The 27556-nt window shown below is 40.7% G+C and overlaps 1 protein-coding gene across 1 annotated transcript in view; it reads left to right on the forward strand.

The window, feature by feature from the left end:
- Nucleotides 1-27556, forward strand: part of LOC126470238 (RUN domain-containing protein 1) — a 169993-nt gene that overhangs the window by 107536 nt on the left and 34901 nt on the right. The window contains exon 9 of the mRNA XM_050097939.1: nt 4107-4305. Coding sequence (XP_049953896.1) covers nt 4107-4305 — 199 coding nt within the window. The remainder of the gene's footprint in view (nt 1-4106; nt 4306-27556) is intronic.

Here is a 27556-nt window from a genome sequence, read left to right on the forward strand (position 1 = left end):
CACTCAAGATAACTTGAACAAGCTAAATGCCCTCCTTAGTAAAGAAAAGTGGACAGAGATGTACGCAGCCAATGATGTTAACATGAAATTCAACATATTTCTTGACACAATGATCCACCACGTTAAAGAGGCTTTTCCACAAAAACCAATAAGAATAAATAATAATAGTAAGAGAAACAAGACTTTGATTACACCAGCTAAAAAAATCTCTTGCAAACATGAAAGAATACTCCACATGTTATGTAAACAAAGTAGTGACTCCCCCAATTAACAGAATACTATAAAAACTACACATGTATCCTAAGAAGAGTGATAAGACAGGCAAAAAGGATGTAAAATGATGAGTACATTGACAGATCCAGCAATAAAGTAAAAGCGATGTGGAATATTATAGAAAGGGAAAGAGGGGAAATCAAAGCTATACACATGAACATAGAAATCAAACTCAACAATGAAACTATATCTGATCCCGAAGTTGTGGTGAACTCTTTCAACAAATTCTTTACGAACATAGCTGAAAAACTGGTCAAAAAATAATCCTAACACAAAGTACCAACCAGGAAACCAAAAATACCACAAATGTGCAGAGTCAATTTTCATTACCAAAGTCACACAAAATGATGTTGTAAAAGCCCTCAGAGAGTTAAAAAATTCATATTCAGCTGGAATTGATGGTATCCCAGCAGCTGTTATCAAAAATTGTGTACACACAATTGCTGAACCATTAACTCACCTCTGTGACTGTTCTTCCCAAGCAGGCACTTTACCTGAAGCTCTGAAACTTTCTAAAGTAATTCCTGTCTTCAAAAAAAGGTGACAATAAAAATATGAATAACTACAGGCCTATTTCAAACTCATCCTGCTTTTCTAAAGTTTTTGAAAAAATAATGTACAAAAAAACTGATGATGGACTTCATTGGGGAAAAAAAAAAGATTTAGTAAGTTTAGCCCAACATAGGTTCAGAAGCAACAAATCTACTGAAACTGCAGTATATGATTGCATAAATATGCTATTAGATCTGTTAGATAAAAAACAATCCATAACAGGCATATTTCTGGATCTGTCAAAGGCTTTTGACACTGTTGACCACAAAATATTGCTGGAAAAAATAGAACACTATGGTATCAGAGGAATTGCAAACAATTGGACTGCTTCATTCCTAACCAATCAGATGCCGAGAGTCAGCATGAAATACACTAATAGACAAACCAACTCAATAACTGAAATACTCTCGAGTAATGAAACTGTAAAGCAAGGTGTACCACAGGGCTTAGTATTGGGACCTCTACTTTTCCTCCTGTGTATTAATGACTTGAGCCTGAATGTAGATGCACACAAAACAATAATATTTGCTGATGACACAACTGTACTACTCAAAGGGGAGAATACAGAGGCTGTGCAAAAAGCTGTGAACTTGGCCACTGAACAACCCAGCAACTGGGCTAAAATCAACAGCTTAACTATCAACACCAAGAAGACAACTTCCATGAACTTTCACACAACACAAAATGCAAATTCCTCTCAGCCACATGTCACTGTAAATAACCAGCCAATAGATACTGACACTGTTTTCAAATTCCTGGGTCTGTGTGTTCAAGATAACCTGAAATGGAATACACATCCAGGAAAGGTAAATTCCCCAGAATTAGCACTGGCTGTTGTGCTTTGAGTGTACTGAAATTGTGCTTACTATGCTTACATACAAGCCCACCTAAAATATGGTGTGATATTCTGGGGAAATTTTCCAACTGTCCTGAGCACATTCAAAATTCCAGAAGAGAGCAATGAGGATTATTACTGGGAGCAAACCAAGAGACTCCTGCATACCCATCTTCAGAAAGTTGGAAATCTTTACACTGCCTTCCCTATATATTCTTGAGACTCTAAAATTTTTCAGAAACCATGTAGTGCCAACTGACTCCAGAGTCATAAAAAATAATGAAATACATAAACACAACACCAGGAAAAATTCAAATCTACATGTTTTGTTGTACAAACACTCAACTGTGTAAAAAGGGAGCTTTCCCCATGGGCCTCCAACTGTTCAACCATCTTCCCATTAGTATTAAGTCCATTGAAGACAACATAAAATTTAGCAAAGCTGTGAAGACATATTTGTTGTGTCACTGTTTTTACTCTATAAATAAATACCTAGAACAGTAATCTTGCTATCTATTACCGACACTGTTTTCAAATTCCTGGGTCTGTGTGTTCAAGATAACCTGAAATGGAATACACATACAGGAAAGGTAAGTCGTGTTAGTTACACTATTTATAACTCAAGAACGGCTGGACTGATTTGGCTGAAAATTGGTGGAGAGGTAGCTTAGAACCAGGAGACGGACGTAGGATGCTTTTTATCTCGTTCGACTGCTATAAAACGTGGTATATCAAAAATGCATCTGGCATGGAATAACAAAACGCAAATGACAACTAAGCGTCACTATAAAACGTGATATAATAAAAACGCATCTGACATGGAATAACAAAACGCAAATGACAGCTAAACATCTATGGTTAAGTATCAGTATATATCATTAATTAAAAATTTAAAGAAATAATTTGTATTTTCTTTGAATCATCATTAACAATGCCGTGACCAAGACGATCGAATATTTCTCGACAAAGCCGTAATGCAACAAGGATACAAAACATTGCGAATGAAAGGACTGAAGAACAACAACAAATTGCCCGTGAAGAGCGCCAGGTTAGTGTGGCTCGACTTCGTGCTTCTGAATCACAAGAGCAAAGTGAGGCAGCCCGTGAAACGGCTCGGTTAGCAATGCGAAATTGTCGAGCGAACAACAGAGATCAACATCCCGATGATCCCAACTGATATGCCGTTTGAGTTTAAAAGACGTCAATTTCTGATCTGTCTTGCATTTGCCATGACCATTAACAAATCACAAGGCCAATCCTTGAAAATTTGTGGTTTAAATCTGGAATAGCCATGTTTTTCACATAGTCAATTATATGTGGTATGTTCACAAGTCGGAAGACCATCTGCGTTGCTTGTTCTTGCGCCTGATAATAAAACAAAAAATGGCTTGTATCACAAGGTACTTAATTGAAAAGTGGAAGCTATACACTAAGAAACATAAAGAATAAAGACTCATTAAAATACTTAATTTTTTTTATTTGTATTTCCTAATAAAAAATTGAACTTAACATCCAAAATCTGATTATTTATTGGCTTTCAGGCAGAACAGAGTTTGCCGGGTCAGCTAGTTTATGTTAAATTGAAAACATTGAGCAACGAAGTGAAGTAAACTTAACCAATCTTGGCAATATAATACTTTAGGATACTATATGTTGATATATGTTAAGAATGTTAACTGACATTTTCCGACATCTGTAGCACACTGTGTACCATCAGATCACATGGAATAAATAAATAAATAAATAAACTGTGCTTTGATTTAATTTGAATCTGTGGTGAAGGTCTCTTTGCTGTTGGACAACTTTCTAACATGGCTATTGGATTTTAGTTTAGGTCGTAAAAAGTTTCATAAATATTTCAAAAGTCTCTGTGGTATATATGTGCTCTAATCTCATTTATTTTTGATATTAAACTTTCATATTTACGTGATTGTGATGGTTGCTGTGTTCCTTGTAAACAACTTATTGTCTGTATTTATGTTGGAATTATGGCCTTACCATGCAATTTTCTGAAACTATAACAGTCTTCTTGTTAATGGGTTTGTTCTGTTTAATCTCCAATGTAATATTTGAAATTTCTAAAGAAACTGATGCAATCTTCTTAAACTATTTGTATACTGTAATTATTTTGTCAATTTCTTAAAAATCACACCTGCACCAAGTGACAATTTCATTTTACTGTAAACTGGGTAGTTTAGTTCCAGTATTATGTGTGTCATTTTAAGTATATTACATAACTCATCCTGATTACCGTCTGATTGCTTCTTGAAATATGATTACATTATTCTTATGCTTATTTTACTTACTACATTTCCATTGCTGATAATACTTACCTGTAATAATCCAAATCTGTTAATTGTATTTTATGTGTGAAAAATAGTAGTTATTGTTAAGTGTAATACCAAATGAATTCCCCTGTCACTGTTCCTGTTCTTTTTCTTTATAGGGATTTAAGAGCTCGATTGGAACTTGCAGTGGATGAAGTTCTGTCATTGATCCTAAACCCTGTAAAAAATGTTGATGCAGATTATATGTCAGATTCTGATCATGATTCAGCTTTACTATGCAATGCTGCATTAACATCTGCAGTTAGGAAAAAGCTTGCTGTGAGCGTAAAAGATCTTTTGCAACATGGTCTGATGCCTGTAAGTATAGTTTTTCACAATATTTTTCTTCCAATAGTACATAATTTATTAAGCAAATAATTTCAGAATGAGTTTTTCTAGATTTCTCATGTAGAAACTCCAGTACTTTTAAACAGCATACTTGTAACTCTGTTTTATGGTCTCTCTTCAAATTGCTATCATGAAATTTCATACAATTACACTTAACTTCAAATTCTTTTACAATAAATATATTGATCATTTAGCTACTTTTAGCTTAACTGTTTATTACTAATTCTTTATATGGTCCTTTGCCTTTTGTGGAATGTCAACAGATTTTAATATGATAAACAAAAACATACATAGTGTTATAAAAAATTTCACATGCTTATATATTAGACACAAACACAAACGTATTTAATAATACAATGATTTGCCTTACTAGACCTTCTTTAGGCTATGTAACATCTATTTTCTTCTTTACCCTTTTTGGTTACAACTTTATGACTTGTTTCAACACACAGTACACTACTTCATCATACGCATCTGGCTGTTTGTCATTTAGATACAGATGTGGTGGCTCTGGGTTCTCCATCAGGTCTACTTCCTTTGGTAATGAAATCCAGCGATCATTATGGGACTGGGGATAGTCATACAGTTTGCTACATTGTTGCAATGATGTTTGCCTCCTGCCTTGTGCTGCCTCTGTCCTATGTGTCCAGTAAGCTTATCACTTGCACATCTGTGGACTAGGTTCATGAACTTGCCTTGCAGTGATGCCTGAAGACCACCAATTGCCTGTATGTGTTACAAAAGGTTTGTTTCAACATAGACCCAACTTAGTTCCTCTGATTGCATTACCAGTATATCATTGCTGTTCTTCTTTACGATCATCATGAAAACTTTTAAAGCTATAATTATTACTTTACAAAGCTTTTACTTTACAATGAAACATAACTATCAATATTCTTGAGTTGATTCAGTCATATTTTGTGCTGATATATTTCTAGCTACTGAATATCGCACTTACTGGCCTACTTACACTTTTACTTTGTCTCTATATCTATGTATTAGTAATATCTATTCTGGCACTCTCGGCTGCCCAGTACAGTGTTCACATACGAACTACTAAACTCTTCACATCATTAGCATTAACCCCACTCCAGCACTTAGGGTAGCTGAGTCTCTTTTTTCCTATATACTTACTATTGACACTTATGTAGCTTTCTATTTTGAGCCCAAGTGGCTGCATAGTATTTGTTTTTCTATTTCAGCTAGTACTAATTACTGCGTCTTTAATTGTCAGTTATTAAAATACCTTCTTAGTGAAGACCGATACACTGCATATACATCAGTCTGTTACCTCAACTTCACTTTGTGTGTTAGTTTACCCTCCAGTTTGAACACCATCTTTGAAGTTAAATCTTCCCACACTCCTATGTTTGACACAATTCCAATCTTATTCATAGTACCAGGTCCTCTGGTGTCATTACTATTATCCCAGAGTCACTAGTTTTCTTGCAGCATTATCTCTTCAGTTTGTGCTGCCCTCCTTTTTACTCTGGACTTACATTCATTTACTTGCTTGTTCCTTTTATGTCAGCTTTTTTATAGACTTGGCATTTAATATATACCTGCTTTTTAACACTTTAATTCTCTTCCTACTTTTCTCTTCACGTTTCAATTTCACTTAAGTCTCCATATAAACCTAATACAATACAGCTAGAAAGAAAACAGAAGGAAGGATTGTTCTAAGCAGCTGAGGGGCACACAGTTGCCTTACTGCGTAGCTTCCCAAATAATGGGAAACTCCCTAAGCTTCCTTCAGCAGAATAAAACTTCCTCTGCCCAAATCCTTTTTCTTGCCTCTGACACACAATTTATATGTTCTGCTTTTGCAACAGGTTTACTCATGCTATCAGCCCTTTCTTTTTCCACCACTCTCAGCCTTTGTACATTAATTAGTTTACTAGTTTACTCTCCATCCATTTCTTCTGGATATGTAATGTCCAAAGTTCTCATTTTCTCACCTGTGTGGTTTACAAAGGTTCAACTACAGCCTTTTCCTTTTCATACAGTTTTACACAACACATATCAGAGGTCACATCACAACAATACATATTCAAAAAATCAACCTGTAAAAGCATGTTAATGCTCAGCTGATGATAATTAGAAACATGTGTTCAATTGCATCACCATTAAACTGAACATGTAGTGTGGCTTCATGGCTAATTGCCTTTGGCCCCTTCCCATTGCTCCAAAGATTTTTTAACACCTACCATGTCTGTTGTGTTTGGTAAGGCTTTGAAATACTCTTGATAAATCACTGAACCACTATTTATGAGTAGCTGTTACTCCAATCCCTCTACTAATACCTTCACAATAGGTTTAATTCCAGATACTGTTGGCACTGCCTCTGCTTCAGATAACGAAAGCTTTAATTACTGCTTTTCTATAAAATTCTGGTTTATCCAATTGATTTTTAGGTTTTACTCTTGCTACAGACAAACATTGACCCACTTGAAGCATCCTGTCATGAAGCGACAAGCCACATATGTTGTGCTTGATACCACTCAGCCTGGGAGTCTACGGCAGTACAGCCTCATTATCTAGCCTTAAAGGCAGTTGGAATTCCCATCAAATATGAATGTATAATGCTGCTTTCATCCAGAGGCACTGTTGAACTTTTTAATTTTTTCACTAGTTCAAGTTCATTAGTCTGTACTTCAGGTATCTTCTCAACAATAATATCTTCCAAGTTCCATTTTGGAGCTCATAATTCCCATACTTTCCAACCAAATGAATGACTGTTCACTGCTGTTTCTACTGCATTGGTTCCTAGTCTGTAAATAGCCTAGTAATGCCACAAGTATCATCTGCTTGAAGCTTGTCAGGAATGTCTTGGTGCATTGAACTACCACTGCAGTGGTCATAGGCAAAAGGCCTGCCTGGCTGATGTGTTCTGCCCCCACTCTTCAAGGTCGGGTCTACCTATGCATTCAGTGGACCTATTGTCTCTGACTGCCTCTGCCTTATGCCATCAAAGTCGTCTAAGTCGTCTATGGTGTCACCCTGCCATAATTTGTTTTCTCTTAAACCAGTGTCATTGAGTGCTAATTGTTTTCATATGAGGCATGTCCAGAAAGTAAGTACCATTTCGTTCTCCCACCACCACAGCACTAGTGTTGCAGTTCCACACATTCACACTCACCTGCCTTGTTCATTGTCATTCCACCAGTGCTCTTACAGCTGGATTGCATTGTCTTTACATTTGTTAGTGATCATTCAAAATTTTTAAGACAATTTCTGAGTCTGCTGACTCTGAAGTGCATTCTGTAATATGGTTTGTAAATTCAAAGAATGTTAAGGCAACTGAAATTCATTGTCAACTTTTAGAGATTTATGGTGAAAGTATGATGACTGATAGAATGGCCAGAAAGGGGGTGTGGTAAATCAACAATAGCCTTCTGCTGTCAGTGATGGTTTGTTTAAGAAAATGAGTGAGAAAATTCGTGAAAACATATGGTTCACAATTAGAATGCTTTGTGATGAGTTTCCATAAATTTCAAAAACTGTTTTGCATGAGACTGTCACAAATTGCTTAAATTTACACAAATTGTGTTCCTGTGATCAAAAAAATGCTTACGGATGTCGACAAAACAAAGCAACAATGCAGTGTTTTGACATCTCTTACCCAATACACTGATGAGAGAGATGAATTCTTAAACAGAATTGTGACCAGTTATGAAACTTGCATTTATCATATCACTCCAGAACCCAAACAACAGTTGATGGAGTGGTGACACTCAAAATCCCCCCAAACAGAAGCTCCAAACTGCTTTGCTGGGACAAAATATCATGTGCACTGTGTTCTGGGACAGACAATTCATTCTGATTGTTTAATTCCTTCCCAGAGGTGAAACTGTCAGTGTGTTACAATTCTGTGAAATGCTGAGAAAACTTCAGCATGTAATTCAATACAAAAGGCGTGTAATGCTCAGTCAAGGCATGGTACCGCTTCATGACAACACACGTCTCCATTTTGTTTGGGTCACTCGAAACTGTTCGTCAACCTTGTTGGGAACAGTATGATTATCTGCTGTACAGCCTCAGTCTCGCATGTTCTGATGTGAATTTGAAGCGTGATTTTGGAGGAAAGCCCGTTGACAACGATGATGACACGAAAAACAGTGTTCAGCAGTGGCTGACTTCACTGGCCCCATGTTTCTATGAAGAGGGCATAGAATAGTTGGCTTTCAACTATGACAAATGTTTGAATAATATTGGTAACTATGTAGAAAAATAGTTTAAGAAATGCTCTTGTAAAAATAAATTTTGGTCTGAAAAAAAGTTTTTATGAGCTTTTTCCAAAACACTAATTACTTTCTGGACACACTTTGTAATATTGGGACCTCAGATATCGGTGACTCAGGCCCATGCTGAGACACTGTTTAGTTTAATGAGTCATGTGGAATATGTTGAGTACCGTATTCCAAGTCTTCACAGTGGCTCCCATTCAGTCATCAATTGTGTGAGTTTTGCATACTGCCATAACTGCATGTCACACATACTTGCCGACTACCATCTTGCCCATCTTCCCATACCTGTGTGTTCTTATCCCCGTCATATTGTCCATGCAATTACTCCACCCTTTTGAGGAACTGGATACAATTCTCACAGTTATCATGCAACACTGCAGCCAACTCTCTCAGAAAATAGAATGGTAACTTATGCTCTGTACCCATCGCAAACAATACTGTCACCATACCTGCATCAATATTTGTGATTCTCTTCCACCAGTACTCATAGAAACCCTTCATAACTATGCAGTCTGGTTGGTACCTATTCCTCCTCCAGAAATCTGCCAATAATTCTCTTTAAAATTCAGGAGACCAATATTCCTACAAAATCTCCCACAAAACTCACTCAAATCATTGCAAGCATTTGCACTGTCATTACCTCAGCAAACTGCATCACCTTTCAAATGTCCTAATACAAAAGAAATTTGTTCTTGTGTCAACCAACACACTGGCAATATGTCCATGAAATCCTGTATGAATAATTTTGGACTGTACTTTATCCTGAGGATTGAAGTAATTGAATTTGTGACAAGTAAAAGCTGCTTTTGTTGAAGTAAGAAGGTAATGCTGTGCTAAACTTTTGACAACTTTAAAATTTAGTGGTGTTTCTTGACCAGTTTCTCATCAACAATATGATTATGCGCAAGCTGCTCTTTGTGAAATGACTCTAACACTTTTTGCTCAGTGCCCATCATGCAGTTCCTCTCTATTACATAATTGCTAAAATTAGTACACTAATCAAGCATAATAGTGTTACTTATATATATTAGCTGAGTCTTTGCTGACAACTTCATCATGTACTGCTTGCATTAATTCAATGTTCTCTGTAAAAGTGCGATAGACAGCTTCATTAGCTTCCAATTATTTCATGACTCTTAACTCAGAGTCCTTGGCTCATGTTTCACAGTTTTGTCACACAGTACTGTGTTCTGTGTCCACTTTTGAAACAATAATTTTTAACTTCAAATTAACATGCTGTTTTAGTTTTACTTGAATTGGACAAACTGGTTTTCAGTGTTGTTCTTGACTTCAGATTTTAACATTTATATTTCAGTGGATGCATGAATTCTCAATCTATCAATCTCTGTTTTTACATTTTTAATCTATGTTCTTAAAGCTTACCTTATTATTATCAGCATTTATCTTGTCATTGTCTGTTCACAATTTTTCATTGTTCTTTGCAACATGGACTTGAAATTACTTTAATGTCTGAATTAATGACAACAGTAAAACATTCTGCCTTTGGGCTTTACATCAGGAAACAATTGCTCCTCTGCTGCATCTGTCACTGCATGGACATCATCAGGACCACTAGGCACTGAATCACTCATATTGTGCCCATTGTTTCAGTTTTGACTTGCACTACTGACACTATACTAGGAGATTCTACCACTGTTTCCTCTCCATTCTATACCTGCGTTTAGTCCATAACAGGAATGAAAATTTTATCACTGCCCTGTTACTTCTTAATTCTATCCATATGAGTAATTCTCTCAGCTTTACCCTGTGTAATGGAATTTGCTTGGTTTTTATTCCTATTGGTCATTCTTTTCTGAAGTGTTACAAGTGTGTCCAACTGTTGGAAAATAATCTGAGATCTTAGCTATCAAAGACTTCTGCTCCGGACCACTTGTAGCTGCATTGACTGCTGTCACTGTAGTGGTGAGATGCCGTCCCACTGTGTGAAGAAGCCAGGCCGTGTTGTGAGTATGTCACTGGCCTTCTGCATCTGTATCTCCTGCAAACACATTTTATGATCAAAAAGCCAATCCTATCTGCACCCAACTAATGTGCAAGGGCCAATTTCACTTTGCAGTCTCCCATTATAAGGGGCAAGCCCTAATCACCAGTTGTTACCTCTCAGTGTTGCTTTCAAAATCCACAGCCACACTTGGAGAATTCATGACAGATTTACTCTTTCAAAAGCAGTATTTCATACTGGTTCTCAGCACCACAATACTCCGGTTTGAAACATGACTTACTTCCCCTCTGTTATGAGATTGATACAGCTTAGCAATTTGGTGCTAATTACAATAAAACCTGCCATACACAAACCGGCACGGATAAATTATTCCAGCACGGTACATACACCTATTTACACCAAGAGAAAGAACCAGCCAGGAAACTCAATTCTGCAGCATAATATAGAACAACCTGCCTGGTACAGTAAGTTGAGGACTAACAGAGGTGCATGACTTAGCTACAACACAGACTTACCTTCTGATGCTGCACACTTGAAGTCCAGTGCACATACTCGACATGTTAATCTATCTGCCATTACCTTTGATGCCTTTTTTCTTATGCTGCTCTCCCATAAGTGAAACCATACTGAACTTAGCATGAGTACAACAACAGTCTGGAATGGGCGGGTACACCATTAAAAAAATAGCAAACTAGTATGATAAAATCAGATACATTGTTGAGACCCTTTTTCCTCCAATTAGGATGGTATACATGTGTTACCACATTTTTGCAATGCTAACCATAGCACTCACAAGAATTCAAGACCAAATCTAATTCAAAATGATAAACTAATTACGGCCTACCAAATTTGTTACTCACACATACCATTGTGATTACTGCACTGCTCTGCCATGAGAAACTTGGTTATGAATTGCCAAGATGGTTTTGGATCTGCTGGCAATAAGTCACACAATTTCTCCAGGACACAAAATACTCTACCATCAGATGTTACCATCAGATGGCCATCAGCAATAATGTATCACAACACTGAGAAAGTACACAGCTAAATAATGAACATTATCGAACTTAGCAGCATTTGGGTGAGTCATGACATATGATGCGCCATAAGCTTTCTTCAATTAACCCATCTCCATCTATGTCTGTAGATACTGTCACCACCAAAATTAATGAAAGTACTGCCTATGTTACTGTACATATTCAAACTTGGTTACATCATACGAACAAATACAAAACTTATGAAGTAACTAAGGTGGACTGTCATTTGACATAGGTCCTACCTCAGTCAATCCCCAGTGCATTCTCCTCTGGGAAATTCTATCTCAAATCATACAGGTCAAGAGTGAATGTGTCACATCACAATTTCAAAGTTTTTTTGGAAAAAAAAGTGTTGGAAGTTCCACAAGACACCACTCAAAAACTAACTATATTATGAGAAGGTAAGTTGCTACTCACCATATAGCGGAGATGCCGAGTCGCAGATGGGCACAACAAAAAGATTTTCACACTTAAAGCTTTCGGCCACTGGCCTTTGTCAACAATACACGCACACACACACACACACACACACACACACACGAGTGCAGTCTCAGGCGATTAAAACCACACTGCGAGCAGCAGCACCAGTGCATCATGGGAGTGGTGACTGGGTGGGGGAAAGGAGGAGGCTGGGGTGGGGAGGGGGACGGATAATATGGTGGGGATGGCGGACAGTGAAGTGCTGCAGGCTGGGTGGCGGGCAGTGGAAAGGTGGGGAGGGAGGAAGTAGCCGAAAAGGAGAGAAATAGAGAGAAATAAATTAAAAAGTAATAAAATAAAAAAAGACCAGGTGTGGTGGCAGAATAATGGCTGTGTACTGCTGGAATGGCAGTAGGGAAGGGGCTGGATGGGTGGACAGTGACTAACGAAGGTTGACGCCAGGGTGGTTATGGGAACGTAGGATGTATTGCAGGAAAGTTCCCACCTGCGCAATTCAGAAAAGCTGGTGTTGGTGGAAAGGATTCATATGGCACAGGCTGCGAAGCAGTCATTGAAATGAAGGATATCATGTTTGGCAGCGTATTCAGCAACAGGGTAGTCCACTTGTTTCTTGGCCACAGTTTGTCTGTGGCCATTCAAGCGGACAGACAACTTGTTGGATGTATATGGGACAGGTCTTGCATCTAGGTCTGTTACAGGGGTCTGAGCCATGAGGTAAGGGATTGGGAGCAGGGGTTGTGTAAGAATATATGAGTATATTGTGTATTTTCGGTGGATGGCGGAATACCACTGTGGGAGGGGTGGGAAGGATAGTAGGCAGGACAATTCTCATTTCAGGGCACGGCAAGAGGTAATCGAAACCATGGCAGAGAATGTAATTCAGTAGCTCCAGTCCTGCGTGGTACTGAGTTACGAGGGGATTGCTCCTCTGTGGCTGGATGGTGGGATTTCGGGATGTGGTGGGAGACTGGAAATATGAGGCACCACAGATTTGTTTTTGTACAAGGTTGGGAGGATAATTACAGTCAGTGAAGGCTTCGGTGAGACCCCCGGTATATTACTAGAGGAACCACTCGTCACTGCAGATGCGACAACCACAGGTGCTAGGCTGTACGGAAGAGACTTCCTGGTATGGGACGGGTGGCAGCTGTCAAAGTGGAGGTCTTGCTGGTAGTTAGTAGGTTTGATATGGACGGAGGTACTGATGTAGCCACCTTCAAGGTGGAGGTCAACATCTAGGAAGATGGCTTGTTGGGTTGAGTAGGACCAGGTGAAGCAAATGGGGGAGAAGTTGTTGAGGATCTGGAGGAATGTGGATAGGGTGTCCTCACTTTTGATCCAGATAGCAAAGATGTCGTCGATTAATCTGAACCAGGTGAGGGATTTAGGATTCTGGGTGTTTAGGAAGGATTCCTCTAGATGGCCCATGAATAGGCTGGCATAGGATGTTGCCTTGCAGATGCCCATAGCCATATGCCGGATTTGTTTCTATGTAATGCCTTCAAAGGAGAAGTAATTGTGGGTGAGAATATAATTGGTCATGGTGACTAGGAGGGAGGTTGTTGGTTTGGAATCCGTTGGGTGTTGGGAAAGATTGTGGTCAATAACAGTAAGGTCATGGGGATTAGGAATGTTAGTGTACAGGGAGTGAGTATCAATAGTGACAAGCAGGGCGCCATGTGCTAAAGGGACAGGAATTGAGGAGGGTTGGTGTTGGAAGTGGTTGGTATCTTTTACAGGAGAGTCTTGATTATTCGACCTAAACCGGCCGCGACAAGGTCGTATAAGCGGGAAGGTCGGATAACACGGAAAATAATACAAAAAAACACAAAAATTAAACTGAAGTAGGCCAAATGAGTTAAACATTTAATACAATACAAATCAAATTAGACTGAATAGATATTTACTGTGTGAAGAAGTTAGTAATTGTCTTTTGTTTGCCTGCTGTTTGCTGTTTTTTTTTTTTTTTTTTTTTGCCACTAAATCACATAGTCTCTTGAGAAGTAAAACCTCGGTAGATGACATTTTCTCCAGTTGCTCTACATATTTTATAGCAGTTTCTAAGGCCTTGTGTCCTTCGTTGTGAGAAACCTTGGACGCACTTTCCTCCTCTACATCCGCTTCTTCATCTTCTTCTTTTTCGTTTACCATGTTGACTATTTCTTCATCTGTCACTTCAAATTCTTCATCTTGGACAATTCATTCATTTATGTCATCTTCTGTGGTGTCAGCACATCCCAGAAATTTTTGTAACAATGAAAGCGGGGTAGTATTTTCTGGTTCGGTCTGATGCTGTAGATTTTCATCATCTGGAGAATTTTCTTGATTTTCCTGTAACAAAATTTTCCAGGATTTTGCAATTGTATTTGCTCCAACACTCTCCCAAGATTGGGCCACGTCATAAGCTATGTCTTTCAAATTAATATGGCGCAACTACTCTAGCGTGTCTTCTGCCTTGTCCATAGCATTTTAAAGAGGAAAGCACGTTTCTGTGGTAGTTTCTCTTCAGTGTCTCTAAGGTCCCTTGGTCCATAGGCTGACATAAGGATGTGACATTTGGAAGCAAAAGAATGGCCTTTATATCTTGATTTTGAAGTTCATCTTCATTAGGATGACATGTGGCATTGTCTAGAAGCAACAGTGATTTCCGGGGCAAGTTGTTGGCTTTCAAAAACTTTTCAGTTTGTGGCACAAACTCATTAAAAAACCATTCTTTAAAAATGTCTGAGCTCATCCAAGCATTTTTTTGGTTGTAATATTTCACCAGTAAAGCATTTTTAGATACATTTTTAAATACTCTCGGTTTTTTTGGCTTACCTATCATAGACAGTTTCATTTTCAAATTTGCTGTGGCGTTACTGCATGCATGAATTGTTACTCTTTCTTTGCTACATTTGTAGCCTGGCACTGCCGTTTCGGCCTTTGACGCTAATGTTTTTTCCGGTAACCTTTTGTAATTGAGTCCAGTCTCGTCGCAGTTAAAAATTTGATCACCTGTTAAGTTTTCCTTATCCAATACCTTGTGAAGTTTATTCCTAAACAATTGAACAGCTTCAAAATTTGCTGAAAGCTTTTCACCACAGACATTAAGTTGTTGAATTCTGTATCTTTTCTTCCATCTATCGAGCCAGCCTACACTAGCTGTGAAATTAGGTTCACCTTCGTTTAGTTCTTTACGAAACTTTAAGGCTTTTTCCTGCAAAATAGGTCCCGACATGGGTACACCTTTATCTCTATGTTGAGTAAACTATAGGAACAAAGCTTCACTTATGATTTCTTAATCACATTTTTTCATGGTTTTCCGATCTTCCAAAAGAGCCGAGGTTGCTCGCTGAGAACACAACTTCTCAATTTCGTTGCAGTTCCTTTTCCAGTCTCCAACTGTTGTTTTCCCGACATTATAATCTTGCACCACTTTTAATAAAGTTTCACCTTTATCTATTCTTTTAAAAGCTTTAAGTTTTTCTTCCATTGAAATTACCACCTTTTTCCGTTTTGAAGCTATCACCACAAACTTTTACAATAAACAAAGTGCAACACGTCCACTCCACTGCAGATCTAAGTTAGCACTGAGGAGTGAGGAGTAGCAGACGGCGACAATGAACTGAGTATCAATAAACAACACGTTAGTCACTGACCTGTCATCAGCTGGCACACGGCCGGCTCAGTGAAAGGGTCGGATAACACAGAAGGTCGGATAACCGAAGATCTCATAATCGAGACTCTACTGTATATAGGAGGGTAGGTTCCGGGTGATAGGTTGAAGGTGTTGGTCTATGAGAGCAGAGATTCTCTCGGTGGGTGCACAATAACAGACCACAGTGGGGCGTCCTGGGTGGTTAGGTTTATGGACATTAGAAAACATGTAGACTGTAGGAGTGCAGGGAGTGGTAGGTGTGAGTAGAGAGATGGACTCCAGGGAGAGGTTCTGGGACGGGCCTAAGGATTTGAATAGTAACTGGAGATCCTGCTGGATTACTGGAATGGGGTCACTGTGGAAAGGTTTGTAGGTGGAAGTATCTGACAGCTGGCAGAGTCCTTCTGCCAGGTAACCCTTGCGGTTCAGAACAACAGTGGTAGAGCCTTTGTCCGCAGGTAGGATTATAATGTCAGGATCAGTTTTTAGATGGTGGACTGCGGTACTTTCTGTGGATTCCCCCCCTGCTGGTCCGGGGGTTAGAATAGGCCGAAGGTATTCCTGCCTGTCGTACAAGGCGATTAAAAGGAGTTTCACACGTTTTGGCCTTTATGTGATGGCCCCTGTAGGGTTTGAACTCCATTCTTCAAAATTTTCCCGAAGAGCAAGTCAATTGGGGATGGCGCCTTACAAGGTGTATCGTGTCCATTGTGCATTGAAATCTTTAGCCCACTTTCTTGTTGTCACATTGCAGTCCTACCCATTCTCCATTTCTTGGGCGTGGACACCTTCCTGGGTGCGTTTTCCACCATGCACTATGCAGTATCGATTTCTGCATCAACGATGATCATGGACTTCCTTGCAGCTGTTATCCAGCATGGTAGCCAGTCCGTTCTGGGGGGGGGCGCCATTACCCTGTTGGTTGTAGCCCCCTGACCACACAGGGATTGCTCTGCTGATTGCTGTGCTGTTAACTCCCCACTTATGCCAAGGGTTAGATGCCCATCCCCCTGGGGCATCAGGACTCCCAGCAATTGCCATCCCGCCAGGTGGCCTTTGCTATGGCTGGGTGGTGCCCGTGGGGAGGGCCCCTGGTCGGAGTGGGTGGCATCAGGGCGGATGACACGTGATGAAGCATCGCCCATCATCTCTTGCTGGTGGTGAAACACCAGCAGTCTCTAAGTGATCATGAGCTCAATTCAACGCATAGAAGTATGATCCCAAATCGTTCCCCTCCCTGGCCACACCATGGGAGGAACGTCAGGTTAAGGATGGCAGTGGATCTTATTCGCCCTGGTACCGTGTATGCTCGAGAGCTGATGGGGAATCTTTCATGATGATGAAACCTCAGTTTTTTGTTGAGCATTTAGAGGACAAGTTCGGGGAGCTACGTGATCACTCTGCTATTCACAGTAGAGTGCCTGGCAGACGATTCAGTGAACCACCTTCATGCTGTCTGTCTACCATTCCACTCTCGAACAGCACGTGGGAAAATCGAGCACTTAAATTTTTCCGTGCAAGCCTTGATTTCTGTTATTTTATCGTGATGATCATTTCTCCCTATGTAGGTGGATGCCAACAGAATGTTTTCGCAATCAGAGGAGAAATCTGATGATTGAAATTTCATGAGAAGACCCCGTCGCAACAAAAAACGCCTTTGTTTTAATGATTGCCACTCCAATTCGCGTATCATGTCTGTGACACTATCTCCCCTGTTTTGCAATAATACAAAATGAGCTGCCCTTCTTTGTACTTTTTTGATGTCATCTGTCAGTCCCACCTGATGCAGATCCCACACCACACCGCAGTACTCCAGAATAGGGCGGACAAGCATAGTGTAAGCAGTCTCTTTGGTAGACCTGTTGCACCTTCTAAGTGTTCTGCCAATGAATCACAGTCTTTGGTTTGCTCTACCCACAATATTATCTATGTGATCGTTCCAATTTAGGTTATTTGTAATTGTAATCCCTAAGTATTTAGTTGAATTTATAGACCTCAGATTTGTGTGACTTATCGCGTAATCAAAATTTAGCTGATTTCTTTTACTACTCATGTGAATAACTTCGCACTTTTCCTTATTCAGGGTCAATTGCCACTTTTCACACCATACAGATATCTTATCTAAATCATTTTGCAAATCATTTTGATCATCTGATGACTTTACAAGACGGTAAATGACAGCATCATCAGCAAACAATCTAAGATGGCTACTCAGATTGTCTCCTATGTCATTAATATAGATCAGGAACAGTAGATGGTTTATAACACTTCCTTGGGGAACGCCGGATATTACTTCTGTTTTGCTTGATGACTTTCCGTCTATTACTATGAACTGTGACCTTTCTGACAGGAAATCACGAATCCAGTCGCACAACTGAGGTGATACTCCTTAGGCACGCAGTTTGATTAGAAGATGTGTAATGTGCGCGTGGCACACAATACTCATTAAAGCCTGTACTATGGTGAGTGAGTGGGGTTTACCTTACGAGACAGGTTTTTTGTATAGATATTGACCGCGTGTACCTGAATGGAGGCAAATCAGACTTACACCCACTCTGTAATAACAATGATACATCAAATAAGTCCGAAATACAATTACACGTCAAGACGGACAACAAGCGACACAGAAGATGCTACCAATTTGTTAATAATATGGTTGCCAGCCTAATTAGGCATTAACTGAGTTTCTTCCCTGTACAAGTTAGCAGATATTTGTGCATAGCAACAAGTAGTAACACTGCATAATATAGTAGAATTTTAGAACCAGAAAATCTATTGAACTGATAGTTTCACTTTCTGTACTGATATGGAAAAACCATGAATACATAACACTACACTATAATGTATACTACCAAACTTCATACTGTCTATTGATCTGATTAAAATCGGGCATAGGTTACCCTAGGAATAGTACTTTGGAGTCACACACACAATGTCAATTTTGTTAAAGATAAAAACACTGATAAATTTTGGATTTTTATATTGACTTCAACTTTTGCTGGTCAAATCAATTTAGATCACTTCAGAATTCAAATGAAAAAAAAGGGGGGGGGGGACCCTGAAACTGTTATGATCACTGTATTAAAAAAATTAATTACTGACACCGTTATGCGCTCAAAATTTCCAATATATGAGTTACTACTCTCTTTATCTTATTTCCTACTCATTTAAATACCTTTATATCTGTATCGAAATAATTAAACTTCATTACTAAATCAATATTAAAGTTATATTCCAACTTTGTCAAACCTTCGTTATTCATTTACTGGTTCATTAACAAAACAGTTCTTTAAATACCATTCTAACATAGTTAGGTCTGCAAGTAATTATTATTAACACAAAATTTAATTCTTCATTTCGGGACACTCGGATTACACAACATTTGGAAAGGACCCTATCTAGGTTAGTTGTGAGGATAATTAAATGAAAGGAAAGTTCTGGTAAAATTTAAGTTGTTATTGAACAGTATGGAACAAAAGTAACACTGGTCCATACGAATACAGTACTAAAAGTTTCAACCTGTTTGTATCGATGCGGCGGTGGGTGGGCGGCGAGATGGTGAGGCACAGAGCACACATACAACCACAGCTATGGCTCTTGACATACCGGCACTTTATTTCTTCATAGCGTTGCAATACTTTTCCATTTAGTGCCTATGGAATTTTGCCATGCTGTATGGATGTTGGAACGGCATACCCGAGGCTCAATGAAACTACGTCTTCCAGGAGAGCCTCCTCGATCCAGAACGTGTTGCTCAGACCAATGCCAAACTCCAACTACTACTGCTGAGCCCGTTGTGCCGTGCAGCGCCCGTGTGCATTTTCCCGCGCTCGCCTGCCATCCACCTTTCACCGCTCCCTTACAGACAGGGTATTCACCCGAGGTTTTGCATTCTACATATTCTAACACATTGCCTACGTATGGACCAGACGCACAGTTACAATTTTAAATATCTTAGAACAGTCTCAACATTTGTTACATTTCAATTCTATTAAAATATTGCTTGACATTTGACATAAACATTAATATTCACATCGAAAATTGTTTACTGTTTTCTTAACACAATGGCATGAAACAAGAAAACAAATGAAATCAGAACATCAATTACTCAAGTTTAATGAAAAATCAGATGGAAAAAAATATTATTTATATGTACAATAGTACAGCATTGTTGTTGTTACAGATGCTTGTGAGGAACGGTGTCAAAAGCCTTCTGGAAATCTAAAAATATGGAATAAATTTGACATCCCCTGTCGATAGCACTTATTACGTCATGAGTATAAAGAGTTAGTTGTGTTTCACAAGAACGATATTTTCTGAATCCGTGCTGACTATATGTCAATAAATCATTTTCTTCGAGGTACTTCATAATGTTTGAATACAGTATATGTTCTAAAACCCTACTGCAAAGGCCTGTAATTCAGCGGATTACACATACTTCCCTTTTTGGGTATTGGTGTGACTTTGTGACTTGAGCAATTTTCCAGTCTTTAGGTACGTATCTTTCTGTGAGTGAGTGGTTGTATATAATTGCTAAATATGGAGCTGTTTTATCAGCATACTCTGAGAGGAACCTGACTGGTATACAATCTGGACTGGAGGCCTTGCCTTTATTAAGTTATTTAAGCCACTTTGTTACATTGAGAATATCTACTTCTATGTTTCTCATCTTGGCAGTGGTTCTTAATTGGAATTCAGGCATATTTACTTCGTCTTCTTTGGTGAAGGAGTTTCGGAAACCCGTGTTTAATAACTCTGCTGTAGTGGCACTGTCATCAGTGGCTTCACTGTTGTTATCGCGCAGTGAAGTTATTGATTGTGTCTTGCCACTGGTGTGCTTTATGTATGACCAGAATCTCTTTGGGTTTTCTGCCAGATTTCAAGACAGAATTTTGTTGTGGCAATTATTAAAGCATCTCGCATTGAAGTATGCGTTATAGTTTGAACTTCTGTAAAACTTTGCCAATTTTGGGGATTTTGCATTCTTTTAAATTTGACATGTTTTTTCGTTGCTTCTGCAACAACAATCTGACCCATTTTGTGTACCATGGGGGATCAGTTCCATCACTTATTAATTTATGTGGTATATCTCTCTCAATTGCTGTTGATACTTATCTCTTTGAAAACATTCCACAACTTTTCTACACTTACATGATCAGATCAGAAGGAGTGAAGACTGTCTCTTAAAAAGGCATTAAGAGCATTTTTATCAGTTTTTTTTAAATAGATATACTTTGTGTTTCTTTTTGATCGTTGTAGGTGTTACGGTATTTAGCCTAGCAGCAACTGCCTTGTGGTCACTAATCCCTGTATTCGTCACAACACTCACTATTTGTACAGGATTATTTGTTGCTAAAAGGTCAAGTATGCTTTCGCAACCATTTACGCTTCGAGTGGGCTCATGAACTAATTGTTCAAAATAATTTTCTGAGAAAGCATTCAGTATGACTTCGGATGATTTTCTAGTGGGAACAACGACACCTGCCAGTGGCTGAAGAGCCCAAAAGCGTAGAGCTTCACACTCATCCTCAGTCCTGGAGACTGAGCCAATGAAGTCCTCCCAGCCAGAGAAACCGAAGGAGCAGCGAGATAAATCTAAAAAGAAAACCCGTAAGACCAAGGAAATTGCAGTGGCACCCACACCACCGCTACCTACACGCTCTGCAGCTGAGAATGGGGTGGAGATTTTGGCGTCCGCTGAGGACCAAGATCTCGCCAGACCCTCAGACAGAATGGATATAGACTGCTCAAGCAGTAAATCAGTGGCAGCAGGTGATTTCTAGGCATAAACGGCCTCATTGAATGTTCCATGCCTTCCCAGTCTCATGATGTCATTCTCCAGTGGAATTGCGGTGGTTTTTTCCACCTCTTGGCTGAGCTACGGCAACTGTTAAGCTTTACACCTGCTATCTGCATTGCCTTCCAGGAAACCTGGTTCCCAGCAATACGGACCCTGCCCTCCACGGCTATAAAGGATATTACAGGAACCGTAGCGACTATAATCGAGTGTCAGGTGGATTTTGCGTTTATGTCCTAAACTCGGTCTGTAGTGAACACGAACCCCTCTTGAAGCTGTGGCTGCCAGAATAAGGACGACGCAGGAAATAACTGCCTGCAATGTATATCTTCCTCCAGATGGTGCAGTACCCCTGAATGTATTAGCTGCACTGATTCATCAACTCCCTAAACCTTTCCTACTTCTGGGAGATTTTAATGCCCATAACCCCTTGTGGGGTGGTAGCATGCTTACTGGCCAAGGCAGATATGTCGAAACTTTACTGTCGCCATTCAACCTCTGCCTCTTAAATACTGGGGCCACCACACATTTCATTGTGGCTCATGGTAGTTACTCGGCCATTGATTTATCAATTTGCAGCCCAAGACTTCTTCCACCTATCCACTGGAGAGTACATGATGACCTGTGTGTTAGTGACCACTTCTGCATCTTCCTGTCACTGCCCCAGCATCAGGCACATGGACGACTGCCCAGATGGGCTTTGAACAAGGCGGACTGGGGAACTTACACTTCTGCTGTCACCGCCGAATCCCCCCCCCCACATGGTAACATCGATGTGATGGTTGAGCAGGTGACTAGCACAATTGTTTCTGGGGCAGAAAAAGCGATCCCTCACTCTTTAGGGTGCCCGAGGCGTAAGGCAGTCCCTTGGTGGTCGCCGGAAGTCGCTGAAGCAATTAAGGAGCATCAGCGAGCTGTACGGCAGCATAAGCGGCACCCTTCTCTGGAGCATGTCATAGCCTTTAAACGACTCCATGTCTGTGTTCACTACCTTATCAAACAATGGAAGAAGGATTGTTGGGAGAGATACGTCTCCACCATTGGGTGCCACACGTCACTTTCCCAACTCTGGGCAAAGATCGAACATCTTTTTGGGTACCAGGCCCCAACAGCTGTCCCCGGTGTTACCATAAATGGCGATTGCCAAGCACTTTGCTGAGCACATTGCTCGAGCCTCTGCATTGGAGAATTACCCCCCAGCCTTTCGCACACTCATACAGCGACTGGAAGGGAACGTCCTCTCATTCAGTACATGCCGCAGTGAATCCTATAATGCCCCATTTACAGAGTGGGAGCTCCTCAGTGCCCTTGCACATTGCCCAGACACAGTTCCTGGGCCTGATCGCATCCACAGCCAGATGATTAAACATCTCTCATCTGACTACAAACGACATCTTCTCATCATCTTCAACCGCATCTGGTGCGATGGCGTCTTTCCATCGCAATGGCAGGAGAGCACCTTCATTCCGGTGCTCAAACCTGGTAAAAACCCGCTTGATGTGGATAGCTATCGGTCCATCAGCCTCACCAACGTTCTTTGTAAGCTGCTGGAACGTATGGTATGTCGGTGGTTGCGTTGGGTCCTGGAGTCATGTGGCTGGTTCAATGTCAGGACGGCTTCCGCCAGGGTCGCTTTACCACTGATAATCTTCTGTCCATCGAGTCTGCCATCCGAACAGCCTTTCCAGATGGCAACACCTGATTGCCGTCTTTTTTGGCTTACATAAAGCATACGACATGACTTGGCGACATCATATCCTTGCCACATTGTATGAGTGGGGTCTCTAGGGGACCACTCCCGATTTTTATCCAAAACTTCCTGTCACTCCGTACTTTCCGTGTCCAAATTGGTGACTCCCATATTTCCATCCATATCCAGGAGAATGGAGTCCTGCAGGGCTCTGTATTGAGTGTCTTTCTATTTTTGGTGGCCATTAACGGTCTAGCAGCAGCTGTCGGGCTCTCTGTCTCACCTTCTCTATATGCAGACTTCTTCTGCATTTCATACTGCTGCTCCAGTACTGTTGTTGCTGGGCGGCGCCTCCAGGGAGCCATCCACAAGGCGCAACCATGGGCTCTAGCCCACAGCTTCCAGTTTTCAGCTGCAAAGTCGTGTGTCATGCACTTCTGTCGGTGTCATGTCGTTCATCCGGAACCCGCACTTTACCTTAATGACGATCCACTCACTGTAGTGGAGACATATCAATTCCTAGGACTGGTTTTTGATGCTCAATTGACTTGGCTCCCTCATCTTTGTCAGCTTAAGCAGAAGTGCTGGCAGCACCTCAAATCCCTCCGTTGCCTGAGCAACACCATTTGGGGTGCAGTTCACTGTACGCTGCTGCAGCTCTACAGAGGCCTTGTCCAATCCAGAATTGACTATGGGAGTGTGGTTTATGGTTCAGCAGTGCCTTCAGCATTGCATTTACATGACCCTGTGCACCACTGTGGGGTTCGGTTAGTGTCAGGAGCTTTTAGGACGAGTCCAGTGACCAGTGTATTGATGGAGGCTGGCGTCCCTCCACTGCAGATCAGACGTGTGCAACTGCTCACCAGTTACGCAGCACACATTCATAGTTCCCCCGAGCATCCAAATTACCGTATCCTTTTTCTGCCCACAGCAGTCCATCTCCCGCATTGGTGACCCAGATCGGGGCTGACAATTGCGGTTCACATGCGGTCCCTTCTCTCCGAACTGGAGTCCTTCCCTTTGCCACCTCTACTTGTGGTCCGTTCACGTACACCTCCATGGTCTACGCCTCGGCTGCAGCTTCGTCTGGACCTTTTGGATGGACCTAAGGACTCCGTTAACCCCACCGCTCTCTGCTGTCACTTCCTCTCGATTCTTGATGTGTTCCGGGGCTCTGAAGTGGTTTACACCGACGGCTCAATGGCTGATGGTCACGTAGGCTTCGCATATGTTCATGGAGGACATATTGAGCAGCACTCCTTGCCAGTTGGCTGCAGTGTTTTCACTGCAGAACTTGCGGCCTTATCTCGCAGTCTTGAGTACATCCGCTCATGCCATGGCGAGTCATTTCTCCTGTGTACTGACTCATTGAGCAGCGTACAAGCTGTTGACCAGTGCTACCCTCACCACCCTCTGGTAGCATCCGTTCAGGAGTCCAACTATGTCCTGGATTAGTCCCACCATTCCATGGTGTTTGTGTGGACCCCCGGACACGTGGGAATCCCTGGCAACGAACTTGCTGACAGGCTGGTCAAACAGGTGACGTGGAAACCGCTTCTGGAGATAGGCATCTCTGAATCTGACCTGCATTCTGTCTTACACCGTAGGGTTTTCTGACTTTGGGAGACAGAATGGCATAATAGCACGCACAACAAACTGCGTGTCATTAAAGAGACTATGAATGTGTGGAAGTCTTCCATGCAGGCCTCTCGCAGGGAATCAATTGTCCTCTGCCGGCTCCACATTGGCCATATGTGGCTAACACATGGTTACCTACTCCGTGGCGAGGGCCCACCTCAGTGTCACTGTGGCTCCCAAATGACAGTGGTCTACCTCTTGCTGGACTGCCCACTTTTAGCCGCTCTGCGGCAGACTTAACTTTCCCAGCACCCTGCCTTCTGTGTTGGGCGACAATGCCTCGACAGCAGGTTTAGTTTTACGTTTTATCCGTGAGAGTAGGTTTTATACTTCTATGTAGGTTTTAGCATGTGTCCTTTGTCCCTCTGTGTCCTCCACCCTCGTACTTTTAGGGTGGAGGTTTTAATGTGTTGCAGAATGTCTGGCTTTCCCTTTTTATTCTCTTGGTTGGCCAGCCACTGTAATCTGCTTTCATGTTTTACTCTCTTCTGTTTCTAGTGTGTCTCTGTTGTTTCCTTGTCCTCTTTTGTTCCTTTTAGTGTTTGTTGCCTTCCCTTCATTCTTTTGGCTTTTCCTTTCTTTACATTTTGTGTTATATGTTTCATCCGTTTTTTTCTCACACTTGGACCTCATAGTTTGGACCCTTCTCCCGCCTTTAAACCAACCAACCAACCAACTTCTTTATGTGGATGTAATGTTTGTCTGCATGTTGAGGGATTTGGAGAATTATGGTGAGGCAGGGTTTGAGGTTAAGAAACTCTTCCCAACCTTTTACAAAAACAAATCTCCAGTGCCTTACTTTTCCAGTCTCCCACCATCTCCCACAATCTCCCAAAGCCCCACCGTCCGGCCAGAGAGGAGCATTCCCCCCATAACTCAGTACCACCCAGGACTGGAGCAACTGAATTACATACTAGACCAGGGTTTTGATTACCTCTTGTCATGCCCTGAAATGAGAAATGTCCTGTCCACTATCCTTCCCACTCCTCTGAAAATATGAATAATCACAGGATGCTGTCAACTATGACATTAATGCCTCAAATTGTTAAAGTATCAGGTATTTTTACATAAAGATGAGAGAATCTGAATTTTTTTGTTGATTATTTATGAAACCTCATCCTCCCTTTTTTTTTAAATTTAGTAAATGTAATGCAAAACTGATACATCTTAGTGAAAAAAAAAATTAGATATAGAAAGTAGCTTTTTATACAGGATGTCCCATTTATCTTGACCACCATAAATAACTGTTTTCCAGATGCAAATTACAAAATGTTTTAAGCAAATGTTCTTTAGCCGTCAGGGGGACTTCAATCAGCATAATTGCCTTCATTGTAGCTTTTTTTTTTCTTTTTTCTTTTTTTTTACTTAGATATGAACAGCATTATTACTTTTTTAAATGGCACCCTATATTTTTTATTCAATAATTCATTTCCTCTCCTTAACTATTCAAAAATTTATCACAGTGTACCGTTCACTGAAACACAACGTTATTAATTACATAACACAACACTGATTTTGAGCCCGGGATCAGAAACTCGTCCACTTGCTGGAATTCTCAGAAAACAAATGAAAACCAAGTAAAAACATAACACAAAATTGACTTTTACTGTCCTGTACCACTGCCCAGGAGTAGAACATTCAAAGGTGCTCAAAGTCGTGACCCTGGATGCTGATCCACTGGTGCACTTGTTGAGTGAAAGAATTATTTACTGCTTCCAGTGTTGCCTGCTGAAGAGAATGGCAAACACGATATGTTCCTGCATGACCTCTGGAGTTGTTGCAATATCGTGATAGACAATGTCATTAATGCATCCACAAAGAAAAAAGTCCAGAGGATTTAAATCAGAAGACCTAGCAGGCCAAGTAACTGTTCCTCCTTGACCAATCCATCTGGCAGGATACCTTCAATTCAGAACACGACGTGCACCCAAGGCCTTATGTATGGACATCTATCGTGTTGATACCACAGAAGCATTATGATTCTTAGTGGCATTTCATCCAGAAGAGGAGGAAGAATTCATCTGAGGAAGTTGGCATACACTGTGCTGTGTAGACTACCGTTGATGAAAAAAGGCCAGTAATTGTAGTACCAAGCATCCCACACCAGACGTTATCTCTTCATTGACACTGATGTTCCATCTGTCTAGGCCATCATGGTTTGTCGCTGGACCAATAATGCATATTCCTTGTATTTACCTGTCCTTTGTTTTTGAGAAGGAACATTCATCGGTAAATAGAACATTGGAGAAGTAGTTCAGGCTGGTGAGGATTTGCTGCTGTGCCCACTGACAGAATTGTAAACGATTCTGGAAATCATTCCCATGCAATTCTTGATGTAGATGTACATGGTAAGGATGGAACCAGTGATGTGTAAGAATATGATGTACACTGGTTTTAGGAATGCCGATCTTGTGTTCAAGTTGTCATGTGCTCGCATGTGGATTCTTACCAACGGAAGCGAGAACAGTAACTTCGGCAGCTTCGTGTGTGTGAGTGCTATGACAATTGCCTTTTCGTGGGTTGAAACTTCCCATTTCCTGAAGCATCGCAACAAGACGGGAAACATCCATCGGGGAGATGCGTTCTTGTCAGGATATCACTCTCTGTACAGTTCCGCTGCCTGCGTAGCATTTCGCCTATCTTCAACAAGTATAAAAGAAACGTTATGTTGATGCAGTTTGTAGGAAGGACAGCCTTTACTGTATGCCTACTCTACACAACAGTACTTAAAAGGACTAAACTACTGTACTAAATGTACCCGTACATAAGAA

Source organism: Schistocerca serialis, chromosome 3 (assembly GCF_023864345.2).
Source record: "Schistocerca serialis cubense isolate TAMUIC-IGC-003099 chromosome 3, iqSchSeri2.2, whole genome shotgun sequence".
Taxonomy (NCBI): Eukaryota; Metazoa; Arthropoda; class Insecta; order Orthoptera; family Acrididae; genus Schistocerca; species Schistocerca serialis.